General features: G+C 35.5%; 1 protein-coding gene across 1 annotated transcript in view; it reads right to left on the minus strand.

Moving 5' to 3' along the window:
- LOC136033017 (gamma-butyrobetaine dioxygenase-like) overlaps positions 1-19,995 on the minus strand; it is an 84,392-nt gene that overhangs the window by 41,605 nt on the left and 22,792 nt on the right. The window contains exon 4 of the mRNA XM_065713557.1: positions 2,056-2,161. Coding sequence (XP_065569629.1) covers positions 2,056-2,161 — 106 coding nt within the window. The remainder of the gene's footprint in view (positions 1-2,055; positions 2,162-19,995) is intronic.

The raw sequence follows: 19,995 nt of genomic DNA on the forward strand, positions 1-19,995 counted from the left end.
AAATAATGATTTTTGCCTATTTGTATGGTGCCAAACAAAAAGCAGGTCGTCCCTTGGTAGTGTGGGGAAGGATCACATGAAAAGATTTAAAGGAAATGAAAACTTTATGTGAGGGAGTAAAGAATGAAGCTTTGAATAGATTTCGGCGAAGCAGAAGCGTGCGCAGCTTTATTGGCATAAGGCGGTTTAGCACTGCAAACATTTGTTATTAGTAGTAGCACTATTCATTTCTCAATTAGATCAAAAAGAGGACAAAACTCATTTTTTGGTGGTTGATCCAAAGTAAGTGGATTGGTCCACAATACCAGCTTTGCTTTCTAGCTCGCTTACTCATTAGTTTTCTGGCAGACGTCCTTGTAAGTGTATTTTAGTAGGTTTATAGTCAGTTCTTACTGAATTTGTTCTTGAAACCTTGTCAAAGTTGCGATAGCGGATTACTTCCGCCTTTTCGATCGGCTCTGGGACAGTGATTGGTTTTACCGCGTCGAAGCTGTTGCACATAACCGTCCCTCACGGAAAACTTATGTTGGAGAAATTATGAATACAGGGCGAGGCGGAGCAGCGTCTAGTTCCCGTCAAAACTAAAGTAAGATAGCGGATAACAGAGAGCGTGGTTTTCATGTGGTGAAAAATGTTTTCATATACTTTAAAAAACTCTTGTATAAATCCCAGGAAGAATAAGAAAATAAATAGCATGTTTTTAGGTTTTAATCGTAAGAGAGGAGCTGTTTCAACGTTAGAAACCCATTCCGTTCTAAGTAGTCTTGAACCAGATGGGACAACGAAAATAACGAAACGAGATGAGACAACAAAATGAAAAAGGAGTCAAGGGAATCAGTTGAGAAACTAGTGAAAACAACCCTTAATCGATAGGGAAGATGTATGAGGCTAGCAAGGTAACTTATTTCAATATATATTGACATATATTTTGGGAATAAGAAACCGACAAGGATAAATTTTTACTCCTTGTAATGACAGTAGACCAACAATAGGCATTTAAGTCAAATTAAAAACAAAACAAAAATAACAATATAAAACTTCAGAAAGAACAAAAGTAACAAACTTCAAAGTGCAATAAATGAAAAATTAATGAGCAGCTACACAAACTCAACCAACATCGAAACATCGTTTGGTGGAAAACGTAACCAAGTTCCACCGTAAATGGTACGGCATATCCATTTTTTTCAAACATCATTAATTTCAAAAAAACGGATTTTTACTTCAAACATATTGTTTAATGGATTCAAATTTTATCGCGTAAGAACAAAAGTATAAAACTTCAGGAAGAACAAAAGTTACACGCTTCAAAGTGCAATAAATGAAAAATTAATAAGCAGCTACACAAAATCAACCAACACCGAAACATCGTCTGGTGGAAAACGTAACCAAGCTCCACCGTATATGGTACGGCATATCTATTTTTTCAAATATCATTAATTTGAAAAAAAAACATCATTTTTACTTCAAATATATTAATTAATGGAGTCATACGTTATCTTGTAAGAACAAAAGTATGAAATTTCAGAAAGAATAAAAGTAACAAGTTTCAACGTGCAATAAATGAAAAATTAATGAGCGGCTCAAAAAACTCCAACCAACACCGAAACATCGTCTGGTGGAAAACGTAACCAAGTTCCACCGTAAAAGGTATGGCATATCTATTTTTTCAAATATCATTTATTTGAAAAAAAAACAGCATTTTTACTTCAAACATATTGTTTAATGTAGTCATATCTTATCGTATCACTAAGCTGGTAATATTGAAAATCTGCATTCCTTTAGGGTCTAGTTTCCCGTTTTCATCATCTGGACCACAACTTTTTGTTGATCAATCAATGCTCGCCATGTCATTTTGATGAGTAAGTTGATTATACACACAATATAAGATCGAGAATGGCTCTTGACCTAATTGTTACCCTACAAAAAGTGATGCCAATCCTTTAAAGAGTCTAGGGCCAGTACATTGCAGTACTAAAAAAACGACAATATCCATTTCCTGAGTGAGAAGAAAAGAAAAACACAAAAAGAACAAAGAGTAACAGGAAAAAAACTTACCCCTGGCTTGTATTCATAGTAGGGTAAATCTGTGTGTAGTTGTAATTCTGTAGACGTATAAGCAACATTATTTGGTTGATCCTTTGCTTGCACTTGAAATTCTTCACTAAAACAAAGATCATCAACTCAAGAAAAAAGATGAGCTATTAGGGAACTAAAATTCGTTCCATTCTTCGGCATGTTCAATATTAATCGTCATTAAGCATAATATTTTCATCTTTCCTGCTTCATTCATCAATTTTTTTTTCTTGGCTTAATTTCTTTATTAAGGATAGAAATATATCATGCCAAGTCATATATAATATCAATAATTGAAATGGATCCCTCGCCCCGTGCACTAAAGGAAAGCTAAGAATAATACCTGAAGACCAAAAATCATGCAAGTTTCCTCGACACACAGTTATAGCTAGCGAAAGGTATATTGGCCTAAGACGGTTTGGTGTTGCAATGAGTGTGCAATATGTATGGCTATTTTGAAGTTCTGTTCTTTATTTCATTTTTTCTATCTTCAGTATTTTTTATTTTCTCTTCGCTAGATTTTTCTTTGCGAAGCAGAAAGCCTAAACAGATGCCTGTCCAAAGTCAAAATCAATACACACAAATAGACGTCAGAAATTCCAATTCTAATAGGTCCTATTCGCTATGTCCAACTATGACACATTTACGTTGGGCTATTGAATTTTTAGTAAGTAATTACTTCAGAAAGGGCCTAAAATTGGAATTCCGCAATTACTTGACATCATACGAAGCCATTCATGTACTTTTAAATTCATAGCATTGACTTACATTAAAAAATGGTAACTATCATACATTAGAGCTCAGTCAAAAATTGACAGAAGAAGAAAGGCAAGTCCTTCAAAGAGCAAAAATCCTGGTTGTCTAAAAATGTTTCTAAAAATTATCCAAACCGTCCCAATTAAAAACTACTGTTTCTACAAATAATTTTCAGTGCATGTGTACATTATTAAGTTGTTGGTCGCCTGTGTTGTCTCATTTTGTTGATATACTAGTGTTGAAATTGTCTCCTTTCGTGAAAAAAATTTTTCGTCAGGTTCGCATTCTATGGGTATGTTTTTGCTAAATAACTTTAACAATCCCTTCTTTCAAAAGTAATTTTGCCACCACATAATGTAAACAAATTCATCACATAAGCTTTTTCTAACGTAATTTCAGATATTCACAGCCCCCAAAAATTTTACCTTCCCCCCCCCCCAAAAAAAGCTTGATGAGTCTATTGCTCTTTAGAGGCCTCCCCCAGGCTACTCAGCGTTTCCCCAGGTAACGACATGGGAACACCCAACAGATATTTAGGGTATCTCCATAGGAGGCACGGACCAAGGGGGGACCTTTTCTCCGGGGGTCCATAATAATAACTTGGGCACGGTCACCCGGGCCCTGAACACAGGAAGAGGAGGAGGAAGAAGGCCTCTCAAATGTACACTCAACAGGGCCTATCGGCGTGTCCACACGTCCCAGAAGTTACAAACCTGCTCCCAATAATGGGTTAAGTTACATGGCGATGCAGAACATCATCGTGGGAGGATCCTCTATAAGAGGACAACTGCGGCAGGTCAAAAGATACAGATCTATGGATAACGGCTTCACCAAAGGACTGCCTCTAACCTTTCAGGGTACCTGCAAGGTTGGGTACCTTGCAGTCAACTCTATTCTCAACCTGAAGAATAGCACCCCTCGGGGAAATTATAGCCAAGTGAACAACACAGCATTCATACGGGATTCTCATTAATGGATATATTTTCTAGGCTTGATTTGTTTTGACGAGCATTTTCGGACTGAAAAACCTCTTCCTAGCTAATTTATCTACTATGGGTTGCCTCTCCGCAGTAGCATAATATTTGTAGGCATGAATATATGATGAATCGGAGGTAATAGGCTTGGGACTGTCTGTGCAGGATTTCGACTCTTGTTGATAGAAGAGCATCGCCAAGTGCTGAAAACCATGTTAAGACCAAGATGGACCCAGTGTTGGACAAAGCCTCCATTCATACTGGAGGTCCCAAGGACTTCTTGCTGCCCGGTTCTAAGCCGGCTTAAGCGCCTAGGTGTAGACTTGTGAAGATATGTTGATTCCCGTCCTGCACTGGTATCAAGGATCATTGCTTTTCCTGAGGCCAAAACAATTTAATGATTTAAAGAACATGATAATTGAAACTTGGAATGTTAAGAAGTTGAAAAATGACTATTATACCGATATTTTTACTTACGAATTCAGAGGATTCGAACTGGACTTATTAGGAGTTTCAGAAACTTATATCCCATGGGTATGAAGCATGAAATTAGGTTATATACAATTTGTTTATTCAGGCAGGAAGGATGGGGTACATAGACATGGAGTAGGGATCATGATAATAAGGAAGCTACTAAGTCTTGTTTAGGCTGGGAAGGTATTAATAATAGAATACTGATTGCTCGTTTTATGACTAAAAAGTTGAGGGTATGAGTTATAGTAGTCTATGAACCGACTGACGGAGATACTAGTGACTCAGATGAAATTTACTTACAATTACACGAGCAAATAGACAGGTTCCTAAGTAGAAATATGGTGTTTTTACTTGGAGATCTTAACGCCCTGGTCGGTAAAAATAGGGATTGATGGTATCCTAGCTTAGGCAAATTTGGTGTAGGAAAAGAAAACAGTAATAGCTACAGACTTTTGCAATTTTGTGTAGGTATAATAATCTAGTTATAACCAATATGGTGTTTGGTCATAAAATGGCCCATAAGTTGACAAGGTGTTCACGTGACGGTAAGACAGCAAACCTTATTCATCATTTTATAGTAAACCAAAGACTGGGATGATCAATACAAGATACTAGGGTATATAGGAGAGCTGTTATTGATGCTACAAGTAAAGATTACCATCTAGCAGTGTCTAGGGTTAATTTAAAGCTGAAATTTCGGAAGGGTAACTGCCTCCCGGGAAATTTGACAATGTAGAGGATGACTGGAATAATTTTAGAAAAATAATTTGTAAAGTCACTTAAGACGTCACTTGCTGAAGAAGTTCACTTAGAAACCCTGTGAAACCCCTCACTTAGAAACATAAGTGAAACCCTCAGGGTTTCACTTATGAAACCCTGAAGAGTTTTATAAACTTATTCGAAACTTGAAATTGTGTTTTGCTCTAGCTTCATTCAACGTAAGCCATGACCGAATCATAAATAGTCGTAATATATTTAGCATTAAAGAAACTGGACACATTTGTCACAAAATCAATTTAGCCGCACATCCATCACAAACTACTAAAGGTGAAATTGAGGCACCTTTATGCGGCCAAATGTACTTTTTAGACTTTTGAGGAACGCCTTGCACATCCATTAAATTACGGGACTGGGACAACAGCCTCCGATCGGGCAGCTCATTTTTATTGCGCAAGATAGTGTCGATTATAAACGGTTCAACCCTCCTGCATGTACTGAAGCATGCATTGGACCTGGTCTTAATGCTGACCGCAGTTTTCCACCAAATGAAACGGTTGTAAAACAACGTGACAAAAATCTTGTCATTTTAGACAGTACCGACCATCATATGGAGCCCTTTAACTACCCAATGTTTTATCCGACTGGAACTTCAGGATGGTCAAGGGACATGCTACTTCAAATACCTTATGTAAGTCGTATACATTTAACACGGCTTGAATTAACAAGGCATCGTATTGCTTTTCGACCTGAACATGCCAAAAGCCTTTCTGTGCAAGCTGTAACACCCGACATGCGTAGGATTGGTTCTAATGCTTTTCATTTTGGTGGAAGACTTTCCAACCGTGCCTTGTCGATACTGATATTCGAGTTGAGCGTGATCGTATTGACTAGATTAAATTTAACCAAAAACCTATTATGACTGAAAACTACGCAGGTGTTACATGACTTCTCAACGACTTAGCCTCGAAAAAGAATGCATTCGTTGGCGAAAAAGTAATAATACCGTCATCAGTCGTCAGATCAACACGCTACTTGTTGAACTTTATGGAGACGCCGCCTTGGCTATTGCTCGTCACCTTGGACCCCCAGATTTCTTTATAACCGTGACTTGAAATCCTGATTGGCCTGAATTTTAAGAAGCAGCAAGTATTAAATTTGATGATAACTCTGTTATAGAACAGCCCCTCAAGATCGTCCTGACCTCATTACTTGATTTGCAAAACTGAAATTTGATTATATAATCAATGGTATTGATAAGGAGCACATATTTGGAAAGTTGGCAGGATATGTGTATACGACTGAATTTCAAAAACGTGGACTATTGCATATGCATTTGCTATTGATCATTAGCCCTCAGGATCGAATCCATAATTCAGTTGAAATTGATGATTTTATTGCAGCCAAAATTCCAAATTCCAACGATTTGGAATTTGAACGATTTGAAAGAGAAATAGTCTTAAAGTGGATGGTTCATAATCCGTGTGCAAATTTAAATCCACATGCGAGTTGCATGATCAATAAAAATGGACAGTTCCAGTGCCGCTTCAGTTTTCCAAAACAACACAATTCAGTCATATCTCTAGCCGATGCTGAAAAACCAAAGTATCGACGTCGTTATGATCCAGAACTAGACAAAATGAATAGAAAAGAATTTTCACATTACCGTGTTGTTTATCGAAAAGATTCCAATAATCACCTAATTATTCTTGATCATCGTCATGTCGCCACATATATTCCTTATATACTTAAAAAATCTGAATGTCACATAAATGTCGAACATGTTGGAAATTTAGATACGGTAAAGTATCTATATAAATACATATACAAGGGACATGATTGAGCTTCAATAAAGATTGTCGAAAATAAACGGTACATGGTTACAAAGAAGCATAAACACAAAACGCAAAACAAAAATTACAATGAACCAGAAAGGAAGCTGCATTACACTAGCTGAAGCCTACTGGCGACTATTTAGTTACGATACCCGAAAAAAGGGCCAATAAGTTCAACATTTAACTGTTCAGTTGCCTGAAAATTACCTGATGCAAAATATCAGCCGAGCCCAAGAATATTTGGTAGATATTGGACAAAAAGGCTCAATGTTGGAAGCGTATTTTCGACACAACAAGGCGTTAAAACAAATGAAAACTAGCAATTTTTCTATTATTGGGAAATGCTTGAACACTACAGATGGAATGGAAATACCAGTACATGGGAACAAGAATCCGTCGATTGCGCGTCATTGGATGAATTCACAATGTAAATTTTGTGGCTAATCCAGAGCGCTTCTATTTGCGAGAACTTTTGTATCATATGAAGAATGTAACAAGTTTTGAAGATCTTAAAACAGTTGATAGCACTGTTTATTCCACATGCAAAAAAGCATGCCTGGTTCATGGCCTTGAATTCGACAATAAATAGTGGCTCGACACCCTAGAAGAATCAGCATTGTCCGAAGTGCCTTCTGTAAGGCGAATACTCGTGACATAGGTTCTTGTTTTTGGTAATCCTGCAGATCCAAATGCTCTTTGGGAAAGATTCAAAAATCAGTTGGCGGAGGATTTGCAAGACGAAGCAATTCATCTGAAAACCTTGCAGTAAAGTGTACATATCGCACTATTGCATCTAAGTTAAATACTATGGCAATAGAAGGTCGAAATTATAGTTTTTGGATGGAGCAATATCGGAACCAACGAAAATAACCAAAACTTGAAATTTCTAAATTCTAGTGAGTCAGCTGTTATTGGATATAGTATGTATCGGCTGCTGCAAGGAAGGCCGCTTGAAATTGTCGACAATATTTTATTTGCTGTCAATGATCCTAATTATGCTGGGAAAAAATTTGTTTTTATAGATGGACCAGGCGGTACCGGTAAAACATTTGTTTATAAGATCTTGTAACACATTCTATATGGAAAGAATTTTAAAGTACAATTGGCTTATACAGAAATAGCAGCAACTTTATTCCCATCTGAGCTAACAACACACAAGACCTTCGGCTTGAAAGTTCCACTTTCGTCAGATTCTGTTTCCTGTATAAGACCTGGTTCAAGCAGAAGTTTAGAATCAGCTCAAGTTGATGTTTTCCTAGTTGACGAAGCACCCATGCTTCCCAAGTATGGCTTGCAAAATATAGATCAGTTGTTGCGGTGCATTGCGTTGCGGTTGCACTCGAATTTTCAATAAAATAAAGTCATCTTTAGAAGAATTCCAAACATGTTTCCTTTGAGAAAAATATGCGGGTCGATCCTGAATAGGAAGCATTTGCAAAGTACATCTTCTAATTGGGACATGGAAATCTTCCTAAAAATGAACTTTATGAAATTGAATTACCGAAAGACATAATTTCCAGGGGCAATTTAATTGAAGAAGTTTCCATTTAATGAAGGATCGAGCTATTTTAGCTTCAACCAACAAAGAAGTTAGTAAATTAATTGCAAAAATTGTCAATCGTCTTCCAGTAGAATGCAAATCGTATATAAGTTAAGATTCTGTAAGAAATAAAGAAAAAAAACGAACTGAATTTACTCCATAATTTCTCAATTCAATTAAAACACCAGATTTACCACCGCATGACTTCAAAATAAAGAAAATAGGATAATTATGCTTCTGCAGAACTTAGATATTTAAGAAGGAATGTGTAATGAGACCCACCTTATTATTACTGAATTATATAACAACATAATTAATGCGAATATAATTACTGGGGAAAAGCAGGAAAAGAAGTTCACATATCCCGATTTACGGTGGACTTAAGTAAAGGTCAACTTGGATGTACTGTTCAACGACATCAATTTACACTTCGACCCGGATTTGCCATGACTATACATAAGTCGCACGGGCAAATCTTTGAATTTGTTGGCGTTGATCTTAGTACTCAAGTTTTTTAATCAGGGAATGTTATACGTTGCATTTTCTCGTGTAAAAAGACAACATAGCTTAAAAGTTCTTCTACCACCTGAAAATGAACGAAGAAGTGGAATGAAGCCCTGACAACTACCAACGAAACGTCACGTTAGAATGATTGTTAGAGTGACGTTTTTTAAGTAATTAAACGATTAATAATTATAATATATTACATCATTGACATTTCAGGTCAGAAAAACGATCTAAATATGTCAGGACTTTCAGGAAGAATTCATGTTTTTCCCACGATGGTCGTAACGAACCTGTGTTGCCGTCATGACATAAAGAAGAGGCTCATGTCTGCGGTTAGAACACAAGCGACAATGAGAATCTATATATAGCCGCCCAGTACTATAATGTATTATATATATTATATGTATATATGTATTATATGTATATGTATATATATATATATATATATATATATCTATATATATAAAAATAAGTTGTCTGTGTGTGGATCTGTGGATCAGGTGACGTCATGTTTGTCCGCATATGACGTCTGAATTATTTCACACTAATACAAAAGAAGAAAAAAACTAAAAAAGGTAAAAACTACAAAAAAAACTAAAAAGAAAAAAAACTAAAAAAGCTAAAAAACTAAAAAAAACTAAAAAAAGGTAAAAATCTAATAGCTAAAAAAAACTGAAAAAAATAAAAAAAGGCAAAAACTACAAAAAAAAATAAAAACTAATAAAAAAACTAAAAAAGCTAAAAAACTAAAAAAACTAAAAAAAACTAAAAAAAGGTAAAAAACTAAAAAAACTAAAAACTAAAAAAGAAAAAAACTAAAAAAAAGGAAAAAACTGAAAAATAAAAGAGAAAAAGAAAACTAAAAAAATATGAATAAATATATATAAAAATAAGTTGTTTGTGGGTTATGTCTGTCTGTCTGTCTGTCGAGTGACGTCGTGTTTGTCCGCATATGACGTCTGAATTATTTCACACTAATACAAAAGAAGAAAAAAAACTAAAAAAGGTAAAAACTACAAAAAAAAACTAAAAAGAAAAAAAACTAAAAAAGCTAAAAAACTAAAAAAAACTAAAAAAAAGGTAAAAAACTAAAAACTAAAAAAAAGTGAAAAAACTAAAAAAAGGCAAAAACTAAAAAAAAACTAAAAACTAATAAAAAAACTAAAAAAGCTAAAAAACTAAAAAAACTAAAAAAAGGTAAAAAACAAAAAAAAACTAAAAACTAAAAAAGAAAAAACTAAAAAAAAGGAAAAAACTGAAAAATAAGAGAAAAAGAAAACTAAAAAAATATTAATAAACGTCGTGTTTGTCCGCATATGACGTCTGAATTATTTCACACTAATACAAAAGAAGAAAAAAAACTAAAAAAGGTAAAAACTACAAAAAAAACTAAAAAGAAAAAAACTAAAAAAGCTAAAAAACTAAAAAAACTAAAAAAAGGTAAAAAACTAAAAACTAAAAAAAAACTGAAAAAACTAAAAAAAGGCAAAAACTAAAAAAAACTAAAAACTAATAAAAAAACTAAAAAAGCTAAAAAACTAAAAAAACTAAAAAAAGGTAAAAAACAAAAAAAAACTAAAAACTAAAAAAGAAAGAACTAAAAAAAAGGAAAAAACTGAAAAATAAGAGAAAAAGAAAACAAAAAAAATATTAATAAATATAAAAAAAAAAATCTAAAAATCTAAATAAACTAAAAAAGAAAAAAAAAGAAAAAAGGAAAAAAATAAAGGAGAAAAACAAAACTAAAAAACGAATGTATATACAGACCGGGACACCGGGATACAAATGACGACCGGGACACAGGGAATATAAATGACGACCGGGACACAGGGACACAACTACAATGGGGACGCCGGGGGGCACAGGGGGATATAAATGACGACCGGGACACCGGGACACAAGGAATATAAATGACGCCCGGGACACTCAAAGAGAAATCACAGACTGGAACACCGGGACACAAATGACGACCGGGACACAGGGAATATAAATGACGACCGGGACACAGGGACATAACTACAAAGGGGACGCCGGGGTGCACAGGGGGATATATAAATGACGATGGCGACTCAGGGAATGGTCGATTAGCAATCACCATCAACAAAGCTCAAGGGTAATCATTAGAATCATGAGGTATAGATCTGAATACGGATTGTTTTCCCATGGACCATTATATGTTGCATGTTCAAGAGTCGGTAAACCTGACAATCTATTTATATGCACAGACAATGGGACAGCAAAGAATGTTGTATATTCGCAAGTTTTACGTAGTTAAAAACATATATATATATATATATATATATATATATATATATATATATATATATATATATATATATATATATATATATATATATATATATATATATATATATATATATATATATATATATATATATATATATATATATATATATATATATATATATATATATATATATATATATATCTATCTATCTATATTCACAGGTGGGACATAGGGACACAACTACAAAGGCGCGTAACTAATATGGCGCGTAACGACTTACGCGCGCGGGGGGGCTTGGGGGGGGGGCGCAAAGCGCCCCCACCAACTAGGTGTTGGGGTGGCGCGAAGCGCCACCCCAACAGCTAGTATATATATATATATATATATATATATATATATATATATATATATATATATATATATATATATATATATTCTCTTTTGTACTGTTGTAGTTCTCCAGAAACCATAACTGTAAACTCAGCTCACAACTCCCCATACGGTATGGGCCTTACCTCTTTTTCAGGAAAAACGTAGTCAGGTTTTTCTCAGTCGGCCTTAAGCTTCTGGGGTGGACCTTGGACCAGTGAGACGTGAGTGTGACAATCGGATCCTATCCTAATCATTCTGTCATCTTTCAATAAAAGTGTCCTGATTCACTTGAAACTAATAGGGAGAGAACCTTGGAGCAAGGGACAGAGAGGACGAATTTTGAAAGGTGTATACCAATTCTGATCCATGTTTACCATCTGAACCAAAGTACCCCAGCCCACTTCATATTTAATGGCCACATGGACATAGTCAAGAAGACTGCACATGAAATATTCAAAACCACAGGCTTTTCAGTTCGAGGTGCAATCAGGTTTCAAAAGCTGTGGATACTCCGAACAAGGGAAACTTTGAACAGTACTAGTACCTAGATTGTAAATGGTAGCAGCGGAACGTTTCTTGGGGAAAGTCTGTTTGGGTGTACATACGTGTCTACTAGATTTTAATGATATATCCGCCCTTTCATCTTTTTGGTCACTTTCCTGACAAGTTACAAGTTTCAGGAAATCAATCCCGGACGATTAGTCTACCATATTTTGGCTTGATAGTCCCACCGTTTAGCACAAAACTACCCAAACTTAAACTACAACTAAAAACACAAAGTTTAGAGTCAAGCTTAAGACGAATGATAATCACTATGAATGAGTAAATGAAACATTAAAAAAACAGTAATGTAAAAGAATGCTTAGTCAACTTTAAAAGGAACAAAATCAGCACAAATAATAGAGTCCTCTAGTGCCCTGGTCCTTCTAATCCCCTTAAAGCAAGAGTATAATTTATGATTTACTGAAAAGAAAATTTATTTGGAATAGTTTTTCGCTTTTCATTACAGCATTGAAAAATCAAATGTTGCTCGAACTTCTACGAATTCTTTCTTTACTAATCAGAATATTAAAAAAAAATCTAGTTTCATAGGTTCAATATGCAATAAATTCAAAACACAAGACACTTGGAGCCTGTCTAAAAATTGCTTCAAATGTTGCATTTAAACCCAGCAATTCTTATTTCGAGTCTTAGGTGTCCAAAAAAGGCTTTGAATAGGATTTACTGAATTATTTGCAGAGCTACGTTGGAAATTACGATATAGATTGTCCACTTCCCCCACTCCAATGTCGTTGCGATCTGTTCCCTTCTATGGATGTGTTAACCGCTTCTTGTAGGATCTAGCAACGTTCCTCATGCCAAGTACATGTCACAATAAATTCAATATTGATAATGAAAGCCCATCCATAATTTTAGAAACACGCATAAAAGTAGAATATTTCCCAATGCATGAAACGCCAGCTCTGAACTTTCAAGTTTGGGTTACTATAGAACAAGTACTCCTCTTTAATGGATTGGTAGTTTTACAAATAGGAATTAATCCAACTTGGCGAAACTTAAATTCAATTTCTATTACTTCCATTACAGATAGCACTACTATAAAATCGTAAAATAAGGCAAAATTTTACTTCTAACGAATTCTTAAAAGAGATTTGTAAATTTCCGTTTTGGCTTAAAAAAAGAGATAGCACAAACTCCAATTAAACTGTTTTTTTTTTAATACTAACATTATTACTCCTCAAACGCAAGTGAAGGTGTTTTAGATGGTGATGACAGCTCTAATTATCATGGATGCTAAAGAAAAAAATAATGTGGATTTTTGAAGGTAGTGACTTTGAATGGTTGTTTGGTTTGGGGATCGAATATCGAATATTCTGAATCTTATATTGATATACGATTGGTGTAACAAATTTGACACTTGGAGAGACTGTAAATTAAGTAATTTGGAAATAAAATCTTGGCTACAGCCACGACCGCAACCTAGTAAAAAGCGGACTACAGTCCATAGTAACCGAGAGTTTAAAAAGAGTGAAGCATATTTTCGGATGTATAAAAAACTGTCAATTAACAATGATTCAGGAATGGTAACTATTATTTGTTTAGTAATAAAAGTAAAAAGTTGTAATGAAAACAAATATATGGGAGTTTCAAAAAGGACCTAGAAACCCCTCGAAAAGGGTGGAGAATCGAAATAAAAGCCATACCACTGAAAATCCCATGGCCAAAAACCTTTAACTGGAGATATTTAGCACTCAATCTTGAGAAATGAAGAGAACTATATTTAAGCTTTAGTATCACCGGTATGCCTCGGGTAAAGCTAAAGTCAGTTCTTCGGAGCCTGGGTAGGGTCCTTTTTTATCTTTAAATCAGAGCTTGAGTCTGCTAATTTTGATACCCAAGAAAGTTAAAAGTGTGTAAAATTGAGGATGCCGATTGCTAATTTTGTTGCTTTGGAAAATCAATACAGTAGAGTCGATACCATGATAGTTCATCTACAGCGAAAGGGAGTCGGTGGGATTATCAAAAACCGTTACACTAAGAAGTCAAAAGTCATTAATGTAGACAGAGGAGAACTGGGGACAAATCTTCGTTAATGTACTGCCTCTATCCCCTTTCCTCCTAGAACAAAAGTTTAAAGTCTCAAGAATTTAATAATTAATTTTGCTTTCTATAGAGTATCCGTGGTTTTTACAACCGAGAAAAAGCAGTAAAAGGTTTTCCAGAGGCCCACCCTTCGGAGCCAAGCTATCTAACATGCTAGAGCTGAAAAACAATTCAGTTGATACATTTTCAGGAAGCATAAGATAAAATTTCCTTATGCAGTCTTGCAGTTCCTGAACTCCTAATATTTTTCTCCTTTCTCAAATCATAGCCCTAGAAAATCGGATAGAACGATATTTTTCGTACAGCTGGTTTTTAAGATGCTTAAAGTACCGAGATTTTGGAGTTTTACATGCCTGCAGCCCTAATGAAGAACCATAGAACTGCCAGCTGCTCAACTTTCTTATCGAGTTTTCCATCTTACAAAAGGATTATTAAAAAAAAGTTTCTTTAGTTAAATAAGTCACACAGGAAAAGCCTACGGATATTCCTTAGCAAGTCCTAGAAAAGAACGAATGACGCTGTCATCAACTTTACCCAGGCGACTCTTGACAATAATTCTTTACTTAGTTGCAGCTGTCTTTGCAGCCGTGACTACCGCATGTCCCGTCATTCGTGTTTTGTGTCATCTTATATATGATGATGCAATTTTTGTCAAAAATTGTATCTATCTTCAAAATTATGTTTGGTTACTTACAAAAAGCACGCAGATATAGCAATTACCTTTCAAATGAACCCTTGTGATTTTCCTTCTTTCTAAAGACAAGGACTGTAATGCTCCTAAATGAGCCTTTCAACTATGCAGATTCTAACGGGGAAATTTTCATTTCGATTCGACACGACAGGTTTCGGGATTTGTTAATTCCTTTAGATTTAAAAAGCTATATGGACAAATTGCTTTAATACTACAGTTAACTTGAGATGTTACAGCTTGGATATGATTTTTGAGTTATTAGAATTTGTTTTATACAATACTTATATAAGATTTGGTGGTGATTTGTACCACAAATTGTGGGAATTCCCATGGGGGGGGGGGAATGCCAGCCCGTTTATAGCTGACTTGTTTTTAAGTCAACTAGAATATAAATATATGATGGATAAGAATAATCCAATTAATTTAAAACATGTTTTGTCAAATAATAAAAGATATTTAGATGATATTTTGGTCTTAAATTGTAAGGATTTCATTGATATTTCTAAAAATACATATCCATCAGAGCTTATTCTTGAACCTAGTCATGGCCCTGGTCATGAAGATCATTTCTTAGATTTTAATATTAATATTTGTGATAATAATAAATTAAGTTTTAAAATGTATAATAAAACGGATTATTTTGATTTTGAAGTGATTAGTTTCCCATTCCCTGAAAGTAACATACACTCAACTATCACATATTCAACGTTTTTCTCACAGTTACTTCGCTATGCAAGGATTTGTAGTAATTATATTGATTTTATTGTTTTAATTGCTATAATTGTTTAGTTCATTCAGGTTTTTCGCAATGTGTTAATATTTGTGATTTGGTAAAATTTATTATATTTAGTTTACCTATTGTTGCTAAAAAGAGGGATATATTAACAGGATAAGCTTGTTTTGGTGTTACTTGGTTGTTTTACATTTGCTGTTTTTTTCATAGGCATGTATTTAGGGGTGATACCTGACACGGGGATGCCATGGATATTCTGTGGTAGCCACAACACTGTGCTGGGTAGAGAATTTAAAGTGGCGAAACCCTATATAGGCCAGTGTATTCTCCTGATGAGCCCTTGTGTTGGGTTGTTGCCTCTGAATTATTTGTCTTTTTTATTTTTTCTATTGTTTGGTAAATGACGACCTATACTTATTGACGACATGACTGCCTGTCCATGGATTATTCTTTATGGTTGATTGCGTATGGCTATGCTGTTTGACCTATGTGATTGTATGGATGAGTAGGGTTAAGGCCTCATTCAAGTGCTGGTCTATATTAATCACTAATTTAGGAAAACAGTCTTCCTTTTCTCCTTCTGTCTCTCTCTTTTTTTTCTTTTTTTTGTGTTTGTGCTGTTGCATTGGTGATTTCTCTTTTCATGATATTATTCCAGGTTGGATCCAGTGCTGGTGGAGAAAATTTTTTTTAGTTTTCTCCCCGACAGACCTTTACCCTGGTCCAGGTTTTTAACCTTATATTGTTAATTATTGGTGAGATGGCACTTATGCAAATTTCACGTTCTTTCATGTTTTTGTTTATGTATTTATTGACCTATTGACCCATCGACCTTGGCATGTTTTTTGTTGGATTTTGATTTGGATGTTGGTTTGTTTTGGATTTATATTCAATAACTTTTTATGCAACAAAACACAAATATTAGCCTCGGAAGTTAGTAAGTGTAAGAGTCGTTGTTTTCTTTGCCAAGATCATTTTGTCCCACGGACTTCTGTTAAGAGTACATTGTATAATAAAAATTTTGCATGCAAGTTCGTGGTAATGTTAATTGTAGAAAAACCAATGTAATTTACCTATTAGAATGTAATAAATGCTGCCTACAATATGTGGGGGAAACAACTAATCTATATATATAAAAATAAGTTGTCTGTGTGTGGATCTGTGGATGGATCAGGTGACGTCATGTTTCGGCTGACGTCATGAAATTAGTTGCCATCATTTTTGCTTTGAAGGTGACGTCATTCAAGTTATATAAGACATATGTTCGCCGTCATGTTTCGGCTGACGTCATGAAATTAGTTGCCATCATTTTTGCTTTGAAGGCGTGACGTCATTCAAGTTATATAAGACGTATGTTCGCGTAGAATTCTATTAATGCTTAAGTTTATAATGACTGATGAAGATGCTCAAAGAGTCTATGCCAAAAAACTTGCTGCTGATAGAGAAAGTCAGAAAAGAAAGCGTGCCGAGGAACTACCAGAGCAACGCGAAAGCAGACTTGCTGCTAAAAGAGAAAGTGAAAAAAGAAGGCGTGCCGAGGAACTACTAGAGCAACGCAGAAGCAGACTTGCTGCTAAAAGAGAAAGTGAAAAAAGAAGGCGTGCCGAGGAATCAAAAGACCAGCAGGGAAACAGGCTTGAGGCTGATAGAGAAAGAAAGAACAGAAAGCATGCCGAGGAACTACCAGAGCAACGCAGAAGCAGACTTGCTGCTAAAAGAGAAAGTGAAAAAAGAAGGCGTGCCGAGGAACTACTAGAGCAACGCAGAAGCAGACTTGCTGCTAAAAGAGAAAGTGAAAAAAGAAGGCGTGCCGAGGAATCAAAAGACCAGCAGGGAAACAGGCTTGCTGCTGATAGAGAAAGTAAGAAAAGAAAGCGTGCCGAGGAATCAGAGCAATCTGAAAGTTATCGCCTGGCATTCAGGTACAACCCAGTCGATGATTATAGCTTGAGTAGATGTGTTCAAATCGGGACAATGTCTAAAATTTGTCCCTATTGCAAGGCCTTGAAATTCAATGGTGAAACAATGGGAATGTGTTGCGCCTCAGGAAAAGTTAAACTTCCTCTATTGGCTGCACCACCAGAGCCATTGAAGACTTTCCTTACTGGAACTACGTCAGAATCTAAGCGTTTTTTGTCAAAAATCAGACAATACAACTCATGTTTCCAAATGACGTCGTTTGGAGCCCAAATCGAAAATCCAGATCAATTTATGTCTACTTTCAAAGTAAAAGGGCAAATTTATCATAAAGCAGGGTCCCTTCTACCATTCTCAGGCGAGAATCATAAATTTTTACAATTGTACTTCATCAGTGATAGAAATTCTGAATTGAATGCACGTTGCGAAATTTCTCCCAACGTTGAAAGGACAATCGTTTCCCAATTGCAACATCTTTTCCACGAAAATAATAAGTTAGTGCGTCTGTTCAAAACAGCCATCGATTTGATGCCTACTGATACTCATAAAATTGTTATTTCCGCTGACAAAACGCCTCCTGGCCAACATGTGCGTAGATACAATGCTCCGACTATCGACGAAGTGGCAATCGTTATGGTCGGTGATCAGTTTTTACCTCGAGATATTATTCTACATAAGCGAAACACTCAGTTGTTAAGAATTGCTGAAACTCATCGATGCTACGATGCCCTACAATATCCTATCATTTTTTGGGATGGAGCCGACGGCTATCACTTTAATATTAAATTGATGAATCCAGCCACTAACAAAGAAATGAATAAGAAATGTAGTGCAATGCATTATTATTCCTATAGACTAATGATTCGGCAGGATGAAGAAAATTATATTTTAAAATGCCGTGAATTGTTTCACCAATTTATGGTTGATATGTATGCTAAAATTGAATCAGAACGTTTGCTATATATCCGCCTGAATCAGACCAAGCTCCGCTCTGAACAATACATTCATTTGCGAGATGCAGTTATAAATGACGGTAATACCACAAACGTTGGAAGATTAACAATTTTAATACAGAAGAAGATCTACTGAAGATGGCGGTAAAACAGCAATAATAAAGAAGCGTAACGGTACCACCATCGAAGTAGATAACCAGTGGGTTGTTCCATATTCCCCTTTATTATCAAAAACATTTAATGCACACATAAACGTTGAATACTGTAACTCCGTAAAGGCAATCAAATACATATGTAAATACGTCAACAAAGGCAGTGACATGGCAGTTTTTGGCTTGCAGTCCGAAATCAAAGATTTCGATGAAATCGTAGAATATCAGGCTGGAAGATACATAAGCAGTAATGAAGCTGTTTGGCGAATTCTTTCATTTCCGATACATGAACGTAGTCCAGCTGTTGTTCAGTTAGCGGTACATTTACAGAATGGTCAACGTGTTTATTTCACGGAAACCAACGTGCAACAAAGAGTCCTGAATCCACCGGATACAACATTAACAGCTTTTTTTTCGCTTTGCAAAAATGATTCTTTTGCGAAAAAACTGCTGTATACTGAAGTGCCTTCGTATTACACGTGGAATACTAAAAATAAAGTATTTGAACGTCGAAAACAGGGTAAGTGAGTCGACGGCCAACCTACCATCTTCAAAGATACCACGATAGGAAAACTCTACACCGTTCACCCCAATCAACATGAATGCTTCTTTCTACGCCTGCTTTTGGTGAATGTACCCGGTCCGACATCCTTTGAGTATTTGAGGACTGTAAATGGTACTATACATGACACTTACCGTAGTGCATGCCAAGCTCTGAATTTATTGGAGAATGACCAACACTGGGATAACTGCATCAATGACGCGTGCGAAACGTCAACCCCAAGTCAAATTCGTGCATTGTTTGGCATCATTTTAACAACTTGCTCTCCATCAGCTCCTACAGATTTATGGGAAAAATATAAGTCAAAAATGTCCGAAGATATACTTCATCGAAAACAGTTAGAGACGTCAGACATGACTTTTGATTTTACACCAGAAATTTATAACTACACTTTAGTTGTTATAGAAGATTTTTGCATAAGTATGGCAAACAAACCTCTTCAGGGTTTGGAAATGCCTTCACCTAACCGTATCGCTGCTGTTTCGACATGTGTAGAATTGGATCGTGAACAAAGTTACAGTACGAGTGATCTATTGTCGTATGTACAAAATAACATTTCCAAGTTAATGTCGGAACAAAAAGACATTTATGATACGATAATGCATTGTGTCGATAACAACGTTGGAGAAATTTTCTTTTTGGATGCGCCAGGAGGTACTGGTAAAACGTTTGTGATAAAACTGATTCTGGCATCAATTCGATCTAAAAATGATATAGCGTTGGCAATTGCGTCGTCCGGAATAGCCGCAACATTGCTGCCTGGTGGAAGAACTGCTCATTCCGCTTTGAAATTGCCTCTGAACTTGCATTCTACAGAAACTCCCACGTGCAATATTTCCAAATCATCTGGGATGGGTAAAGTATTGCAGCAATGCAAACTTATTATT

Source organism: Artemia franciscana, chromosome 11, assembly GCF_032884065.1.
Source record: "Artemia franciscana chromosome 11, ASM3288406v1, whole genome shotgun sequence".
NCBI classification, from domain to species: Eukaryota; Metazoa; Arthropoda; class Branchiopoda; order Anostraca; family Artemiidae; genus Artemia; species Artemia franciscana.